Source organism: Adiantum capillus-veneris, chromosome 15 (assembly GCF_014529385.1).
Source record: "Adiantum capillus-veneris isolate H3 chromosome 15, ASM1452938v2, whole genome shotgun sequence".
Lineage (NCBI taxonomy): Eukaryota > Viridiplantae > Streptophyta > Polypodiopsida > Polypodiales > Pteridaceae > Adiantum > Adiantum capillus-veneris.
Window position 1 is genome coordinate 100,109,489 of NC_140945.1, and position 18,601 is coordinate 100,128,089.

At 45.6% G+C, this 18,601-nt stretch overlaps 2 protein-coding genes and 1 pseudogene across 2 annotated transcripts; 1 reads left to right on the forward strand and 2 right to left on the reverse strand.

Annotated features, from left to right (window-relative positions):
• Positions 1-224: 224 nt before the first annotated feature.
• LOC147441157 (uncharacterized) lies at positions 225-6,734 on the reverse strand. Its single transcript, XM_086482855.1, has 5 exons — positions 5,387-6,734; positions 4,165-5,281; positions 2,052-2,200; positions 1,234-1,692; positions 225-711 (listed from the first exon to the last, which is right to left on the reverse strand). Exons 1-5 carry the CDS (start codon positions 6,669-6,671, stop codon positions 365-367), a joined length of 3,357 nt encoding a protein of 1,118 aa, XP_086338981.1. The 5' UTR covers positions 6,672-6,734; the 3' UTR covers positions 225-364.
• Positions 6,735-7,289: 555 nt separating this feature from the next.
• Positions 7,290-8,305, forward strand: LOC147441158 (uncharacterized). The gene is made up of 2 exons (XM_086483667.1): positions 7,290-8,163; positions 8,247-8,305. Exons 1-2 carry the CDS (start codon positions 7,290-7,292, stop codon positions 8,303-8,305), a joined length of 933 nt encoding a protein of 310 aa, XP_086339793.1.
• Positions 8,306-12,845: 4,540 nt separating this feature from the next.
• On the reverse strand, positions 12,846-18,586 carry LOC147441159 (uncharacterized; annotated as a pseudogene).
• Between the last annotated feature and the right edge of the window lie 15 nt (positions 18,587-18,601).

Genomic DNA, 18,601 nt, shown 5'->3' on the forward strand with positions numbered 1-18,601 from the left:
ACAATAGAATGCTCTTCCTTGTACTTTCAACATGACCTATCGAGAAGGAACATTGTGCTCTAAAAGTGTAAATTATAAAAATTCCTTGTCAAAAATATTGAGATGAAATATTTTCCTTTGAAAAGTGTAAATTATCCAAAGACGCTATCAAAATTATGAAATCACCATAATAAGAAGCCTCCAAGCATAGTGTGTATGTTTGAGAAAATGAATTTTCTTGAAGGTTGGTTCAATAAAACTCGAATACTTTGCGGTTACATAGATTCATATAAATTGTTTGCATTAGATTTTTACAAGTTTTTGTTGAAAAGGAAACAATAAGGTGTCTCCAAAAGTATATAAGCTCAGTCATACCAAACCCTAATTATTTAGACAAATTTCCAATTTTGGCAATGTTACATAATCTTGCCAACACTTGGTTCATCGTTGGCCGATCTCGCGAATTTTCTCTTGTGCATTCCAATGAAAGTTCTATAAGGAGGTCTAAGTGTACATTGTGCAATCCTTTATCATACATTGAAGCCATAGTCTCATCTAGAATTTCTTGAATGGAACCATCCATCACCTTTCTCTTAGCCCAATCTATAAGTGTCATTCCGTCTTGGAGAAACACACTGTCAGTAGGCCTTATCCCACTCATTAGCTCCAACATGATGATACCATAGCTGTATACATCACACTTTGGAGATATGTGTCCAAAACTTGCACACTCTGACCATCAAGACAAAAAGACACTAATGGCATCAACATACCTTGTAGAAACATCAAGCATCAATCAAATGCATGTTGATGTGTGTATGTGTGTAAGCACATAACACTTGTTTGTGTAGAAAGAGGCACATACATAAATAGAGATTCATAGATAAAATGCATGGCTAAGTATATGTGTTTGTACTCATGGACATATGGCATGCATTGCATATATGTGTATGCATCTATGCGTGTGTGTGTGTATGTGCGTGTGTGTGTGTGTGTGTGTGTGTGTGAGAGAGAGAGAGAGAGAGAGAGAGAGAGAGAGAGAGAGAGAGAGAGAGAGAGAGAGAGATTGAAAATTGGGCTAAGTATATCTGTATGTACTCATGGACATATGGCAAGCATTGCATGTATGTGTATGCATCTATGTGTGCATGTGTGTGTGTGTGTGTGTGAGAGAGAGAGAGAGAGAGAGAGAGAGAGAGAGAGAGAGAGAGAGAGAGAGAGAGAGAAAAAATTTAGCACGATGAGCATACATACCAGGGGCCATGTATCCAAGCGTGCCATGCAAATTTTGGGTAGAGGTGACCATGTCTAAAACAATCTTGGCAAGGCCAAAATCAGATATGCAAGCTTGCATTTCTGAATCAAAAAGTATGTTGCTTGGTTTGATGTCACAATGGATAATGGGTGAGTTAGGGCAGTCCTCGTGAAGGTAGACAAGGCCCTCCGCCACTGCAATTGCTATATGCCATCTCTCCTCCCATGTCAGCTTGCAAGATCTTAGATGATTGGTGCTATTATGCAAGTGCTCCTCTAAGCTCCCATTTGGCATGAACTCAAGTATAAGAATGTTGTCATCCATGTGATTGGACCAGTATCCAAAAATTTTGATCAAATTTCGATGTTTCGCTTGTCGCGTTGTCTGTAGCTCTCGAAAGAAAGCATGTAGTGAACTACTCTCCATTGTGAACTTCTTGAAAGCCAATACTTTCCCATCTAGATCAACATTACTAATTAATAACTACTCAATTAAATTACACAGTGTGCAAAGATGCTTCTTCTATCACAACACATATTTGAGAATGTAGACTATACACACATGCGTATCTATATATATACATACATCTCTCTCTCTCTCTCTCTCTCTCTCTCTCTATATATATATATATATATATATATATATATATATATATATATATATATTTATGTGCACACATGCATGTATAAATTCACCTAGAAAAATATACACAAAGGCATGGAGTATGTATATGCTCGTAGATTTCTATGAACAAACCATGTTTTGCTACTTCAAATAAATTTTTTCTTATGCTTTAAAGTGCTCGTTTTTTACTTACCAGGCATCACACCTTTATAGACTGATCCAGAAGCCCCTGTGCCAATAAGATTTCTCATGCTAAAATTGTCAGTGGCTTCTATTATTTGATGAAGATGTAGTTTCATCAGTTTAGAAGTTGGGGACGTTGGTAAATCGGGTATGAGCACCCTATAAAAAGAAACGAAAATTAGATTACACTTTGAAACATGCAATTAGATGTGAACTAGGACACACACTACAAACCAACACTTAGGCAATGGTCATGTGATCTATGGTTATCAACTCCTTTACGCTTCAATGAATTATATTAGAATAACCAAAAAAATCTTTCCGATAAGTAAGCCTCGCCTGAGTGCATCCTTAGGGGGTGGTCATGCAAGGCACGGTTATGTGCAACTCAAAATTGCGCCCTACTAACACAAGAAGATTTAGAAATTTTCTCATGTAGGAAAAGGAAGCCTTTTTCAATGTTTTTCATACAATGTATAACATCATGAGCTTTTGCTCGGGAGGCATCACATACGTAGCTAGCTATGATTGGGGACAGGGGACCACCAACCCCTCCACCGGGCCGGCTGTCCCCTGCCCCCAATCGTACCTGGCTACGTATGTCGTGCCTCCCTCACAGAAGCTCATGATGTTGAGTTAAGTCATAATGTGAGAATTATTGTGAGAATATGTCCAAAATTTCTTGTATAAGCTCATTCATAAAATAAAAGACAGCTACTATCCCTTTGAGGTGGTCACGTGAAAGTTATTGAGCTTGTGCAATTGCCACCTGGAGGTTAAAGGGGTGACTCCAAGCTGAGAGCGAGAGGCTTGGATGCCTCGTTGCGTGGCAGACTGCGATGTTGTCAGCCACGAAACACCTGCACACGCCTTTACAAGTCTTGCATTTAATTCCATCACAGTACCATTTTGCAACTATGCCGATTTTGGCATAGTTACAATATGAAAGGCTAAGAAGAATGGAGCTTTGTTAGTTATTAACGTGCGACCACAATTGCGGCTCAGTTCTCTGTACAAATAACTAATAACTAAGCCTCGTGTGACCATTGCCTTACATTACAATATTGTGAGAGAGAAAGCAGGAAGCGTAGGTAAATCTAGCGATGGGTCCTTAGAGAAGATGATGGCGAGCCGAGGAGGACATGTAAAGAGCCCACCATGGTGATTCCTAGGGAATCTCCAAGACAAATTAATGGCTCTCTCTCTCTCTCATGAGTGTGTGTGTGTGTGTGTGTGTGTGTGTTTGTTTGTGTGAGATGTTTGATCTAGTCAAGGAAAGCTATTGGTGACAACACCAGGAGGTATCAGAAGTGAGAATGCTAATAAATCATGTGAAAATGATCGCCTGTCAGTTCTAGAGCTTCTACGTTCAGTCACTCAAGATAGATAGGGACAAAGAGGCAATGTGCAACTCCAGAGCAATCCATTTCTTGCTTTTATTTTCTACCCCATAAAACAAGTGAAAGGGTCACGGTGGCTTTCTAAAAAAATATAAAAGTGACATTAGATTGAGTTCAGCTAGAATCAATGTTCGAGAAAGGATTGCCTCAACTTAGCCTTGAGCCGGTTGAAAATGAGGAATAGCTGGTTGCGAACCATGGCAAAGAGAAGGTAAACGGTGAAATATATGAAAAAATAGTTTAAAAACCTTATAAATTTATGCTAGTATTTTCGGTTCGCTTCTTTGTGAGGAGAAAATTTGACCGACGGTCGCTTAATAAAAAAGACTTTCTTAAATATTGACTAGAATTAATTAATAGAATGCAAGAAAAATCAAACCATGTGAAGCTCTGAAATAAAAAAAAAAATCATCATTTTATATATATATAAAAATATTTGTGTGTGTATCTATAGAATTTACTAAAATTATACAAGGTGAAGCTTCACTTTAACATTCTAAAACAATAGAATGAAAGAAAATTCAAGACATGTGGATGTGCGATTAAAGGTGAAATAAAATAATCCATTTACTATTTTAACACTCAAATAACATTTAAGATAAGCATCAATCATCAATGAAAACACTGAAAGTATGGTTAACCCAACTCTCTTCGAAGGCTTATTTTGAAAAGCCAAAAATGTGGGGGCTAAATAAGTAACCGCTGAAAAATAAAAACACGCACCTTTGGTCTGATTGAGCCCGCCGTTTCCATTTGTGAGCCACCATCACTAGTAGACAGATCATAAGTACGGCAACTGCCGCACCGATACTCGACCCGATTATGGCTCCCTTCCGGCCTGCAAGCCGCGATCGGTGGCTGCCAGCAGTAGCACACGATCGGTTCAGGATTTTACCGCAAAGTTGAGGATTGCCCAGAAACGATGCAGAGGTGGCATTCGCAAATAGCGCAGGAACCTGGCCCTCCAGATTGTTGTAAGAAAGATTGAGAAACACCAGCGATGGTGCCCTCGAGAAGGTCGCGGGAATGGAGCCTTCCAGCTCATTGTTTGAGAGATCCAGCTCTTGTAACAATGGCATCTCTCCTATGCCTGATGGTATATTCCCGGAGAGCGAGTTATAAGAGAGGTTCAACAATGCTAATGTAAATAAGCTGGAATCTCCAAAAGATGCAGGGATGGCCCCTTCCAACTCGTTGGCAGCCAGGTTGAGAGAGAGCAGACCCGCACCCTGCGACAGGTCTCCCGGTATTTGGCCCGACAGCTTATTGTGTGAGAGATCCAGAGTCTGCATCTGCTTCATGTGGCCAAACCCTGTCGGTACCACTCCCGAGAAATTGTTATGCGATAAATCAAAGAAGAAGAGGATATTTGGCACCGATGCGAGGTAGCCGGGAATCGAACCCGTGAAGTGGTTGTACCCAAGTGAAAAGTTTTGGAGCTGGGTGCAATTGGAGAGGGCGTCCGGGAGACTCCCCGAGAGTAGATTGTTTCGGGCTTCCAAGTAGGAAAGCTTGGTGGCCATACCTATCGAAGAGGGAAGGGGGCCCTGTAGATTGTTGTCGTAAATGAGCAAGTGCATCAGCCCTGTGCAGTTGAAGATCTGGCCGGGAAAGTTCCCCGAGAAAGAGTTGTGCTGAAAAGTGGCGCCCTCCAGTGAAGAGAGCAGGCCCATTTCTTGAGGAAAGCTGCCAGAGAAGAAGTTGTTGTTGAGGATAAGAATGGCCAAATTTGTGAGGTTGCCTATTTGAGGAGGGATGCTGCCCGTGAAGCTGTTGGACTGAAGATCAATCTGCCGACGTAGCTGGGTCCATTTTCCTAACATTTCCCCCAAGATGCTGCCTATATTGCAGGAAATAATTTTACTTTGACCTTTCATTAGCTGCTTATTCTATGTAAGTGACATTCTAGTCTAGTATAATTAATTTGATTCAGTGGGTAGAGTACCTGAGAACTTATTGAAGCCCAGCATGAGGTTGGTGAAGGAGCAATTTGCTAGAGAAGGTGGCAGAGGGCCGGAGAAGGAGTTGTTCCCCAGGACTAAGTCGCTTAGGTTGGGGAGACGGGAGCCGAATTCGGAAGGGATGCGGCCCTCGAAGACATTGCCGTAGAAATGGATGGTCCGCAACGCAGAGCAGTTGAGGAGGATGGGTAGCGGAGAGCCAGAGAAGTTGTTGCCCTCCAGCAAGAGCGACTCCAGGCGAGATAGTAGACCGAACTCTGAAGGAAGCGAACCCGAGAGCGTCATGGCATATATGACGCTAAAGAAGGTGAGATTGCGACACGAGAGCGGCAGTGCGGCCGGAATCGAACCCCGCAAGCCGTTGTAGGAAAGATCCAAGTGCTGCAACGCACTGCAGTTGGCCAGGGTCGGTGGAATCACCCCTTGCAGTGTGTTGTAGCTCACGTCGAGGTACGTCAGTGTGGCTGAGAGGTTACTGCCGATGCCGCACCAGCTGTCGAGTGTCCCTGACAGATTGTTGTGGGACAGATCCAGGTGCTGCAGAGAGTGAAAGGAGAGAAGTTGCTGTGCGGCAGCTGGCAGCTGGCCTGTGAGGGAGTTGTGGGACAGCGAAAGGGTCTGGAGGGAAGGGAAGGTACGGCCCATTTGTTGCGGCAGCGAGCCAGAGAGCTGCATGCCATCCAGCCACAGGTGCTCCAAGGATTGGGCGCTGCTGACGTTGATCATGAGAATAGTGGAGAGCTGATGCTGAGGGCTGTCAGCCGTGATTATGGCATTGGTGTAGCTGAGATTGAGGAGGGTGAGGGAGGGGGGGATGAGGGATGACAAATTGGAGACATCGGAGGAGAGGGTGAGGTTGTTCTGAGAGAGGTCGAGCGAGGTGAGAGAGCGTAAGGACAAGAGACTGAGGGAGGGAGTGATCGTTCCTCGAAGCTGCTTACCAGAGAGGTTGATTGCAAGCAGGTCGACCCCCTGCTCATCACATGTCAAGCCACTCCACTTATCTCTGCAGGGGTCTAGGGCAGAAGAAGTAGAATTGTCGACATCCCAAGAATCTAGCACCCCTGAGGGATCGCTGGTGATTGCCCGCTTCAACTCCCGCAATACCTCCACAATGGCAACCAGACTAGAGTCCTCCTGCTGCAACTTTCGTCTGCTGGGCAGCTTATTGAGAGCGCAATTCATCACTAATCTACCATCACCTGGCACTGCGCATATAGTGCTGCAAAGAACTAGAAGCACCCCACACACCATGCGGCTCATCGCCATTCAGCTTTTGCATTAAAGCTATATTGAGTCGTAACAGGGAAGACAACTAGCTTAAGAAGTAGCCCAAACGTTATCGGTAGCCATGCCACATCAAAGAAGTTGACGCTCTCGACATTGAGAACCACATTCCAAGCATACAAATCAATTAGGTTGCCGTGTCTTTAATAATGTAGAGGTCACATCTAGCACAAGGCCTATGTAGCTTAGCCCTCATGACTATATACACATGCACATTTAAGAAGCTCGTTCATGGGATCGACGGCGTGGAACTGGGGCTCGATCGGCGAGACGATTTGGATCGTCCGTGTGGCGGGGCCAGGCTCGGGGTAGGAGGTAAACCCGGCCACCCAATGGCGGGACGACGTGGTGTCGGGCGGGTGACGTGGCCTCGGGCGACGAGGTGCCACGTGGATAAAGGGGCAGGTGGGTGGCCGGGGCGGCTTTCCGTGCGTGAACAATGATTGTCAGTTAGGGCGTCGAAAGGGATTGCTTCATGCAAGGTGGGGTGGCGGGCCAGTTTCATATTTGAATTGGGGAAGGTCATGCAACAAAGCAGGTGTAGGGGTAAACCCGGGCTTCTGAACAGGGGGCGCAGGCGGGTGTTTTGTGTTGACGAAGATGCACGCTTCCGCCAGTGGAGGGGCAGCAGTTGGGGGGCCTTGGGGGTGGGATCTGAATGGGTTGCTCTTGCAGCTACAAGGCAATGAGAGCTTCGGGGAGCTTGATGGTGCTTGGAATGAGTCCGAGGGGGGGACGGTTGGCGCTTCGGATGGAAACTCAAGTGATATGGATGAGGTGGAAGAGTTCTTTGAAGAGCATCAAAGTGGGTGTTTGGATGCATTTGCTTTTGCATCAACTAGGTACTTTGCTTTTGATAGACAAACATACGGGCTTATGATAGCTTCTATCGAAAATGGCCAAACGATTACCATAAGTGCTCTCAAAGCCCATGACAAGCGAGGTGTGCTAGACTTGAAAAAATGGGCAAGAATGAGGGATTCACTCCACGTAATGGTTGACCAAGGTGGATCTTCGCGTCTTGTTATTGGGAATGGAAAGTTGACTGCAGGTATAGAAGATTGGGAAAGCATTGTTTCCGCATGCCACTCAAACGACCATTTATGCTTGAGGGCAACGATGGCATCCATTGCATGTACATGGTGCACAAGTATTAGACAACATGGAATCCCACTTGCTTATGTGAAGGAGTTTTTGGACTTGTGTGTTTGTGTATCATTGCCCAGGTTGGGGGAATTGGAGAGCCATGACACCACTTCCACAGAAAAGTGTCCGGGTTTACAAGACAGACAAAAGAGTCCCGGCAAGGATGAAGGTGGTGTTGAGGAACATACAACGCTGATGGATGATATTCAAAATGTGATCAACGCTATCGCCATCAAGCACAAGGCTAGATTGGTAGAGCGGCAATCATCGTCGTCGAGGGGCTTCATTCAACTTGTGTGTCATCGCAATGGGGAGGCACGAAGAAAGGGCCACGATCATCGAAGACTGCGCACATCAAAGAAGTGTGGATGCCCATTTGCTATCGTCAATCAACGCGTCTATGATATAAAGGAAAGTGTAAGGATAAGGGTTCATGTTGGGCACAGAGGTCATGTGCCGGGATCACGTGAGGATCTTTATCACTTGCCGGTGCATCCTACTGTGAAAAAACAATGCATGGAAGATTTGTTTGACGTTGGAACATGTCGCCATGTTGCAAAGATGAGTGTCTCCAAGGAGCTATTTCACTTCAATATGGCATTGCCGATAGAGCAAGTGTCACATAGATTCTTCATGATATCAAAGGAAATTCAAATGATGGCATATCAGCTCCGATCTGAAGGTAAATAAAGCGGGAATAAAGCCCTGAATGTCTCCTTGCTGGGATAATCATAGGTTGTATGGGCTTATCTGTCATGCTGCCTGGGTTTATTTTGGGGTAGTCCCTGGGTTTATTTATTATTTTGCCTGGGTTTATCTGTCAGATTCATTTAAGACTTGAGTTTAATTGACTGCTTTTGTTTAGGGAGGCTAGGAAGCGATGACTAGTCTTCAATGTACCAGGAGGCTCTAAAATTAAAAGAGCAAAACAAAGTTCTCTATTGTCTACCCTACAACCCGGATGCCTTCGATGAGATGGAAAGGCCATTCATACTCATTATTCAGGATGATTGGATGCTCGACATGTGCTTGCGTTTCTCAACAAACAATGCTTGGGCAATAGACTGCACATTCAAAACAAATGTTTTTGGGATGCCACTCTATGCAGCCGTATTGCCAAATCAAAATCGAATTGGTTTACCCTTGTGGTTTATAATATGCACACATGATGTAGGAACATCTCAAGAAAGAATTGCTTTGCAAGTGACACTAAGGCATTGGTGATTGACAAGTATATGACTTCATTATTGGCCATCAATAAAGTTGTTCATGCTGATCAATCTTGTTGGGAGGTGGACAAAGATGGGACAACTCAACAAGTTGCATGTATTGTCTTGCTATATTGGTTCCATACCAAGAAAGCATGGGTGGAGCACTTGCTTCCACAGGTTTGTAATATGGTTTTGTATATGTGTACGTGGGTTTATCTGCATGTTAGAGGTTTATCTGTTAGTGCCTGGGTTTATCTGTCAGTGTCTGGGTTTATCTGTCAGTGCCTTGGTTTTTTTGTGTGTGAGAGCTTATTTGTGTGGACTTGGGCTGATATGGGTGAACTATAGATTATCTCGTATATGTTTCTTCATATGCCTGCCCACTTTTTTTGCAGGCTCCTAAGGAGATGCGTGAAACCCTATATGCATCAATGGAAAATCTAATGCAATGTGGTATAGAGGACAACTTCGAGGCTCGGTATGCCCAGTTGTTGATAGAATGTGAAGGCCACCCTAATATTGTAAGGTATATCTGCAATGGTTGGGCCGCAAAGACATGCATCTGGCGACGAATGTGGCCAAAATACGGTCGTTTATTTCCATATGGACATGTGGACACTACCAATTTGGTCGAGCGACTATGGCAGTATGTGAAATACACGCTTCTAGATGCAAGGATCAGTCGATCAGCCTTGGATTTATTGCATTCTCTGGTGGGTGACTCCAACACCGGGACACGAATGGGTGGCACTGCTATCGAGTTCTTTCGTCAGAAGCAAGAGATTGGTATAATATTTTCTTTTCATATTAATCAAAGCAAAGGCAATGGGTTTTTCTATGACTGCCTAGTAGGATTATTCGTTTGCATGAAGACTTGCATTTGTGCCTGGGTTTATAGTATGGTATAGGTTTATATGGTTGCCTGGGTTTATCTATGTCTAGATTGCTTCTGAAGCTGATCACTGTATATTTTGTGTAGTTGACTCTGGAAAGCACAACATTTATGGAAATGATTGGCTGTAGACCACAAGACTTGCACGAGGTGAAGAAATCTTAAGGAGATATGTAAATGACCCATCGACGATTCAAGTTATCGATGAAGCTGCACTCTTATTTAAGGTCTTGAGCATGTCATCCACAGGGACATGGTATCAAGTTAGTATACAGTCGACATATTGTGACTGCCCAGATTGGTTTAGCAACTGCAAGCATCTGTATGGAATGGCACTCTTCTTAAGGGACTTCTTTTCTCATATTAGTCATATTCTACCCATCATTGACACAGCCCGAGAGCTAGTCACTGGAGCACGATCCTGAACAGTTTGAGGGTACTACCATCGATGTAGAGCCTCCTCCAACACAAGTTTTGACCCAATGCATTGACGAGCTAAAAGCACTCTTGCACAACATTGAAGAGGGCATTCCATCATATAGTGACTCAAAGATCTTGTATTGGTGGGGCAAGTGCGAGCAGCATATGTTGGCCTCTTTGCTCAAAGAGCACCCATGGAGATCGATTTGCCAAAGAAGGGAAGTGTAACACAAGTACAGGCACATGTAACTGCCACTCGACTTGGGCATGGCCAACCTAGGCCAGAAGGAGTAAATATGCAAATCACGGTGCCCACACGGCCTGCTAGACAAACGGGTGCCTTGCGACATAAGCATCAAAGGGGCCATAAGCGAGTTCGGTTTGCTTCGCAAAGGCGGGTTTACTGTCATGATTGTTGCCCAAAGACTTTCTTGGTGGACGAGGGGGTCGATACATGCCACACTTGCAATGCATTGTTGCCTATGACTCCACGGCTAAGAGCTCAAGAAAATCTAGGAGCATTGATAGGCCGACAAGCCTTGTTGTTTCATGGGTCTGATGCTTATGAATGCCTTGTTACATTCGTGGTATGCGGACCAAACAATGACGATGAGCGTTTGTTTGATCTGAAGTTCAATGATGGGGAAACCATGCACGGAGTATTGGCATCATCTCATCGAATTGTACTTTTGTAAAACCCTGCAGTAAACATCTTTCTCTTGCCTTGTTGTTTTGCCCGGGTTTATTTGTATCCCATGTTTGGTTATTTGTACTATTTTTGGACCTCTCAATCACCTACCATATCTTTTCACCTGAAACTGAGCAGTAGACATCTGCCTCTTGTCTTGCTGTTTTACCTGGGTTTATCTGTATCCCATGTTTGGTTATTTATACTATTTTTGGACCTCTCAATCACCTACCATATCTTTTCACCTGAAACTGAGCAGTAAACATATGCCTCTTGTCTTGCTGTTTTGCTCGGGTTTATCTGTATCCCATGTTTGGTTATTTGTACTATTCTTGGACCTCTCAATCACCTACCATCTCTTTTCACCTGAATAAGGCAAGTTTTAAACTTATTATTATGGTGGTAAAGGAGTGGACTATTCTTACTTTGTACAACTTGATAGGCTTTTTGTTTTTCTTTCAATCAACCTTATACCTGTTTTGGGTTTTGCTCAACCTATCGGCACTACTTCTTGTCTTGTGATGGAGAATTTTGACTCATTACCTTCCCTAAAATAATCTTCAATACCTCTGCTTTATGCACTTAATTCCATACCTATTTTAATTGACCATGGGCTACCTCTTTATGTGGCAGTTCATTCTCGATGCCCTCTTAGGATTGTATTTCTTGTGCAACCATTAGGTGTATAGTTTTTCTCAACTTTGATAGAGATTGCAGTGTCTATATAGTTAGATTTAAGTTATACAATAATAATTTTTTATGTTAATATTAGACTAATTAGGTTCACACACACACACACACACACACACACACACACACACACACACACACACACACACACACACAGAGAGAGAGAGAGAGAGAGAGAGAGAGAGAGAGAGAGAGAGAGAGAGAGAGAGAGAGAGAGAGAGAGAGAGAGAGAGAGACTATCAACATAGTTTAGTTGTAGAAATGTATGTGATGCAAGTGGAGAAGAGATTTGTCCTTCTAGTATGATTGTCTTATACTCTTAGCAACATCTTCCTTTCCTCTTTCTACCATCATCATTGTGGGTTTTCACTACGAGCACTAATACTACTACCACTACTAATAGCTTAGGCACAATTGCAATGTCAATGTTTTTTTAGAAACTTGTCCAAGGAAAACCAAATGCATGACTAACGCACCAAAACATAGAACACGATGAGGCCTCATAAAACATTGGATGAGTTTTCGTGTGTGTGTGTGTGTGTGTGTGTGTGTGAGAGAGAGAGAGAGAGAGAGAGAGAGAGAGAGAGAGAGAGAGGGAGAGAGAGGCTTTCAAACCATATGGTGAAATTTGCCATGATACCAAACAACGCAACTTGCAAATACAACTTGAATGACAGCTTGCAAATACAACCACAAAATCTACGCACTTCACAAGCTTTCACACATACCATGGATGTCTACCCAAGGCACACTATTCAAACTATGAAGCAACTTAATTTCATAGCTTAAGCCAAGAGAGAGAAGGGAAAGCCAACACATTGCATGCTAAAGCTGATGAGTATGTGATGCAAGTTTATACAAACAACATTTTGATAACCGATAAAGTAAACCCGTTACACATATCAACCCAGGCAATCCATAAACCCAGACTTAATTTAAATCCGAACATGTAAACGTGGATAACATGTCAACCCAAAAAAATTGTAACACAAAATTGTTTTAACCACCTAGCATAAGCCGAGGAGAGAATGAAAAGTTCACATTCCATGCTAGAGCTGATAAGTATGTGAAACAAAATCATACAAACGACATAGTCACTCAAAACAATCTCAAGCAGGTGAAGATAAAATCTCTTGCGCCTCATCCTCATCACTACTAACATCTTGGGCGCCATCCTCACTGTCCCCTTTGCCACTTCCACCGTCGTCATCCTCGTCATCAGTCCCATCATCCTCACCGTCATCACCGGCACCACTTATGTCACCCCTGAAGGGGATCGGGGAGCACCACAGACAGAGAGTGAGAGAGAGAGAGAGAAGGAGACACACACTATGTGGGTGGGGAGACTCCAAGAGTGAGCAGCCCCCTATACACTTATGTTATGTATAAGGTATACAAGTCAGTGGGCGCCCAGACTCTGGGCGGCCGGGCAAGGCACAGGCGCCTATACCCCAACAACCTCCCACTTAAAGGCGACTGTGCCTTTAAGCAAGGGAACCTAGTCTAAAGACTACAAAAGGCGAGAGAAAACCGCTCTCAACCGATGCCCACTGGCTGGCTGTGATCGTGTGCATCCGGCTGTCCTGCTCCCGTGTAAGTCCATACACCACCAGACGTACCGCACACGTACTGCAAGTATGTACGCAATACCTGCAAACCTCCCCTATGCTCTATGCCAAGATCAGTCATCGAACGACTGATCAACCCTGCTGTAAATGCTCCCACTGCAGCTGCTATGTCGGGCCTCGAGATCAGCATCTCGTACATGAGACCACCGAATGTTGATGCAACCCTGGCAACCTCTGCCACCTCCAACTCAGAACTCAACTCATGGAAATCCTGTCCCCTATCATAGAGACCATGGCACTCTGACTCCGAGCTCTGGAGTGACTCCTCGTGCCCACCACATATCACATGTGTACCAAGAGTATCCATCTGTCCTGAATCTGCATCAAGCTCTGGCATAAGCATATCAAGAAATGACTCCACAATAGTCGACATCTCAACATCCATGTGAGTCATCTCTGTCATCACCTCTGATGACTCATCCTGCTGTGACTCACTAGAGCTGTCCCGCTCTACCTGTGCATCCGTAGACGCAACCTGCACAACAAGGTCACTGCTCTGCACTCCATGCAAAGCATCCTGCAACCCACAAGCAAAAGAGACTCGCCTGCTCTCTCGCTCTCTACCTGGCTGCATGATCACAGAGACAACACCGTCTCTCGCGTGATCCACATGCAATGGGTAACCTGTACCACTCTTGGCACCTCTCGCAATCACTAGCGAACCCAAATGCATCACAAAATCTCGCTCTCGTAGCGAAATCTGACATCCACAATCTCTAAGCTGACCAATCGAGATCAAACTCACTGTCAAATCTGGTACATAGCGCACATGTCGTAACAAGTAAGATGCACCACTCGGTAATGACAGTCTCACATCTCCTGCACCTGCTATCGCATGTACCAATCCATCGGTCAAACGTACACTGCCAAGCATCCCGCTAGAATAGCTACAAAACCATTCATGATGCGACGTGACATGAAACATAGCATCTGCGTCTAGCAACCACTGCGAAGGGAGTGCACTATCCACATGTATAGCATCTCGCGCATAGCTCGAGGTAAAAGTGACATCCCCGTCACTAGTATACTCCGACACTACATGTGCCTCAACTGTCAAAGCAACTGAGTCCATGGCATCACTACATACATCTCTGAGACTACCATGTCTCCTACGATGTCGCATACGACGAAAACAGCGCCGTCTAACGTGTCCAGAATGACCACAATACCAACATGTTACCTGTCGGCGTGCTTGTGAATGTACATGTCTCACACGAGTCCGTGATGACTCAGATCTATCATACATATCATGCAATCTGTGCCAAAGTGCTCCACAGACAGAGAGTGAGAGAGAGAGAGAGAAGGAGACACACACTATGTGGGTGGGGAGACTCCAAGAGTGAGCAGCCCCCTATACACTTATGTTATGTATAAGGTATACAAGTCAGTGGGCGCCCAGACTCTGGGCGGCCGGGCAAGGCACAGGCGCCTATACCCCAACAACCCCCACCATCGTCATCACCGCCACCACTGATGTTACTCCCACCACTTATGTCATCACCGCCACCACTTGTGTCACCCCCACCATCGTCATCATCGGCACCACTTGTGTCACTCCCACCACTTATGTCATCACCGCCAGTACTTGTGTCACTCCCAGCATCGTCATCATCGGCATCCCCATCGCTACCATAATCGGGATCATCATCCCCACTCCCATCCTGGTTAGACTCGTCATCACTCCCTCCGCTACTCCCCCCACTGCTTTTATCCTCGTCACTACGAACAATCAAGGTCCCCACTTTGATCCGGCGCTGCATTAAAACAGATTAATTTAAACTCAGACATACAATAAACCCGGGCACTTACAAAAACACAAACCCGATTAAAATAGTAAAGTTGGCTTCTATGACCATAGAACTTACCCTAGATTCGTAGCCTTCCTCCACGTGACTCTTGATCTCCTTTTTCATTGCCTCTTCCCTTTGATCCATCGTTTTCATGTGGTTGGCCACAAACTGCATGATAAAAGTATCTTTCTTCATGGCCGTTTGAGCCTTGCGTGGAAGAACGTCCCAAGTGAGGGATGCCCTATTCTTTTCTCTCTCCTCAATCCTCTTGCGATTTACTGCAAACTTTCAACTCACATACTTAAAGCACTGTTGGGCCCGTACCTGATCTCGTATACTTGACTTGGGCACGTCGTTGTTGACACTCCCTCGAGGCCGCCCTCCGAGCCTTTGAGGGATGAAGACATCCAGCCCATGTACTTTCTTTAAGTGTTGAATCATCCGTGATCGCTTCTCCATGAGAGTGTTCCGACTCGCACATGGTGGTTCAGCCAGACAAATCCTCACCAACTTACCCCCATTGATAACCTCAACATAAGGCGTCTACATCCAATACAATACAAAAGGCAAAGCAAGTCAGTGACAGATAAACCCGGGCAATAAAAAATACTAGACAGAGAGAGAGTTGCACACCATGCCATGACAGGTAAACCCGAGCATAAGAATACTAGAGAGAGAGAGAGAGAGAAAGAGAGCTGCACACCATGCCGTGACAAGTAAACCCGGGCAATACTAGAGAGAGAGAGAGAGAGAGAGAGAGAGAGAGAGAGAGAGAGAGAGAGAGAGAGAGAGAGAGAGAGTTGCACACCATGCTGTGACAGATAAACCCGGGCAATAAGAATACTAGAGAGAAAGAGAGAGAGAGAGTGAGAGAGAGAGAGAGAGAGTTGCACACCATGCTGTGACAGATAAACCCGGGCAATAAGAATACTATAGATAGAGAGAGAGAGAGAGAGAGAGAGAGAGAGAGAGAGAGAGAGAGAGAGAGAGAGAGAGAGAGAGAGAGAGAGAGAGAGAGAGAGAGAGAGAGAGAGAGAGAGAGAGAGAGAGAGAGTTGCACACCATGCTGTGACATATAAACCCGGGCAACAAGAATACTAGAGAGAGAGAGAGAAAGTTGCACACCATGCCGTGACAGATAAACCTAGGGACTTCTTACCACAGTTGTGGAGGTAGTACAGCTTGCCCCTGATTGTTTTGCTCTCTTTACTTGAAGCTTGGGCCGCTTTGAAGAGCCGACAAGGGAAAGAGCCTTATCCATCGGCCCTTCATCCTCTTGCCCCGTCTCCACATGATTTTTAGCCTTATTCTTCACACCATCCCTCTTTACAGCAATCTTAACCTCCGGCACCTTCTCCAACTGCCCCTTGCCTGTGTGCCCTTTCACCTTGACCTAACCATTTTATCAAAGAAGAGGAAAACCATAAGATAAAAAAAGACAATTCATTGGCTTCTTGCACAACACTTGAGGGGCCTACCTCGTCAACAACAAGTTTTCGGTCGACGGGATCACGGACTTCCACCTCTTTCATCCTCTTCAACCTCTTCACATTTTGTTGCTCGGGGACCGTCGTAACTTCTTTCTCTTTCACATCGGCCTTGGCCTTTCTCTTGTTCACCTATGACAATTCACTCAGACATAAACCCGGGTGCAAGGACCAAAAACACTTGCAAGGCACACTTTCATTGCAATAGTCTGCCTAGGGCCGTTTGTTGCATACATGTGTCTTGGGTGGCTCGGAGCCTGCTGTGCCACTCAAATTCTTTGCTTGACCACTCTTTTGAACCTTCAAGGGATTTGATCCTTCAAGCACAATTATATCCTGCACACATTACAACTGACACAATTTTCAAAAAAGTTGCACAATACTCGAGCACTAACAGGTAAACCCAGGCACTGACAGATAAACCCGGGCACAGTCCTACCATTTTAGTTTGTTGGTCCTCCTTTGCAGCCTTAGGAGCCCCTGGTCGGGTACCCGCTGTGCCGCTCACCTCCTTTGACTGGCCGCTTTTTTGAGCCTTCAACGCGCCTGATCCTTAAACCAGATTCAAACCCTGCACATCTTAAACACCTAAGCACTTAACAACTAGTGAAACTCAGGCACTGACAGATAAACCCAGGCAACTCGGGCACTGACAGATAAACCCAAGCATTTCTCCTACCTGTTTTGTTGGTTGGATCTCCTTTGGGGCCTTTGGAGCCAGGGCCTTCTTCATACTAGCATCTTGGCATGGCTCCTGAGGTACATCCGATGATAGAGGAACATCTTGACCCTGCACAAATCTTACATGTTTTGTTGGTTGGGCCTCCTTTGGGACCTTTGGGGCCTTCTTCAAAAAAAAGCCTTGGCCTTGCTCTGGAGGTACATCCGCCGACAAAGGAGCATCTTGGCCTGGTGGCATTGCAATCTTCAAAGGCGTTGCAATCTTTGGGGCCTTTGGATCCTTCTTTGAAGCAACACCTTGGCACGGCTCTCGAGGTACATCCGCCGACAAAGGAGCATCAATCTTCAAAGGCGTTGCCCTCTTCAAACCCTGCACATGTGAACACTTAACAGCAGGCAGGTTGGATCTCCTTTGGGGCCTTTGGAGCTTTCTTTGAAGCAGCACCTTGGCACGCCTCTCGAGGTACATCCGTCGACAGAGGAGCATCTTGGCCCTGAGGCGTTGCAATCTTCAAACCCTGCACACGTTGGAACAAATAAACCCAAACGTCCACAGATAAACCCGGACATTCACACGTAAACCCGGGAACTGTCTTACTTGTTCTGGCTGTTGGGCCTTTAAAGCCCCCTTCTTCCCTTCCTTGGTCACAACAGCGGCAGGCTTGCATGGCTCCGGTTCTACAACCGTCAATGGAGGAACATCGTCATTGTAGGGTCCTTTCTCCGCTTTCTTCTTCCTTTCCCCGGTCACAGTAGCAGTCTTGACCGGCGAAGGCTCCGGAACAACATCGGGCTGAGACACTGCAAGAAGGAGCTCCCCCCCCACCTCTTTGACCTCCTCAACCGGCGTTGGCCGTGCCCTCGACCGCGTGGCTCTCATCGCAGGCGGCTTTTTGGCTCCCCCCCCAGCCCTTCCAGTAGGCTTCTTTGGCGGAGGTGTAGAGTAGGCGCCCCTCATTCCCGTCCTCCCTCCCTTCTTCGCCTTGCCTGCCATCTCTGCGCAATCCTGGACAGAGCTCCCCCTTGCCCGCGATGCCCTTGAAATCCCCTGGACAGACCTGCACGATGCCCTGAAACACCCCCTCAAACCCCAAAACAGAGGTGGCAATGTTGAACGCAACCCGGTCAAGAATGGCGGGACGACCTGCAGGCTGTACTACGAGGTGCAAAGTGAAAGCAACCCGGTTGAGAATGGCGGGACGACCTGCAGGCTCTCCTCACTGCCTGAGGTGAGGTGAGGTGACACAACCCACTTCAAAATCATGGCGGGTGATCCCGT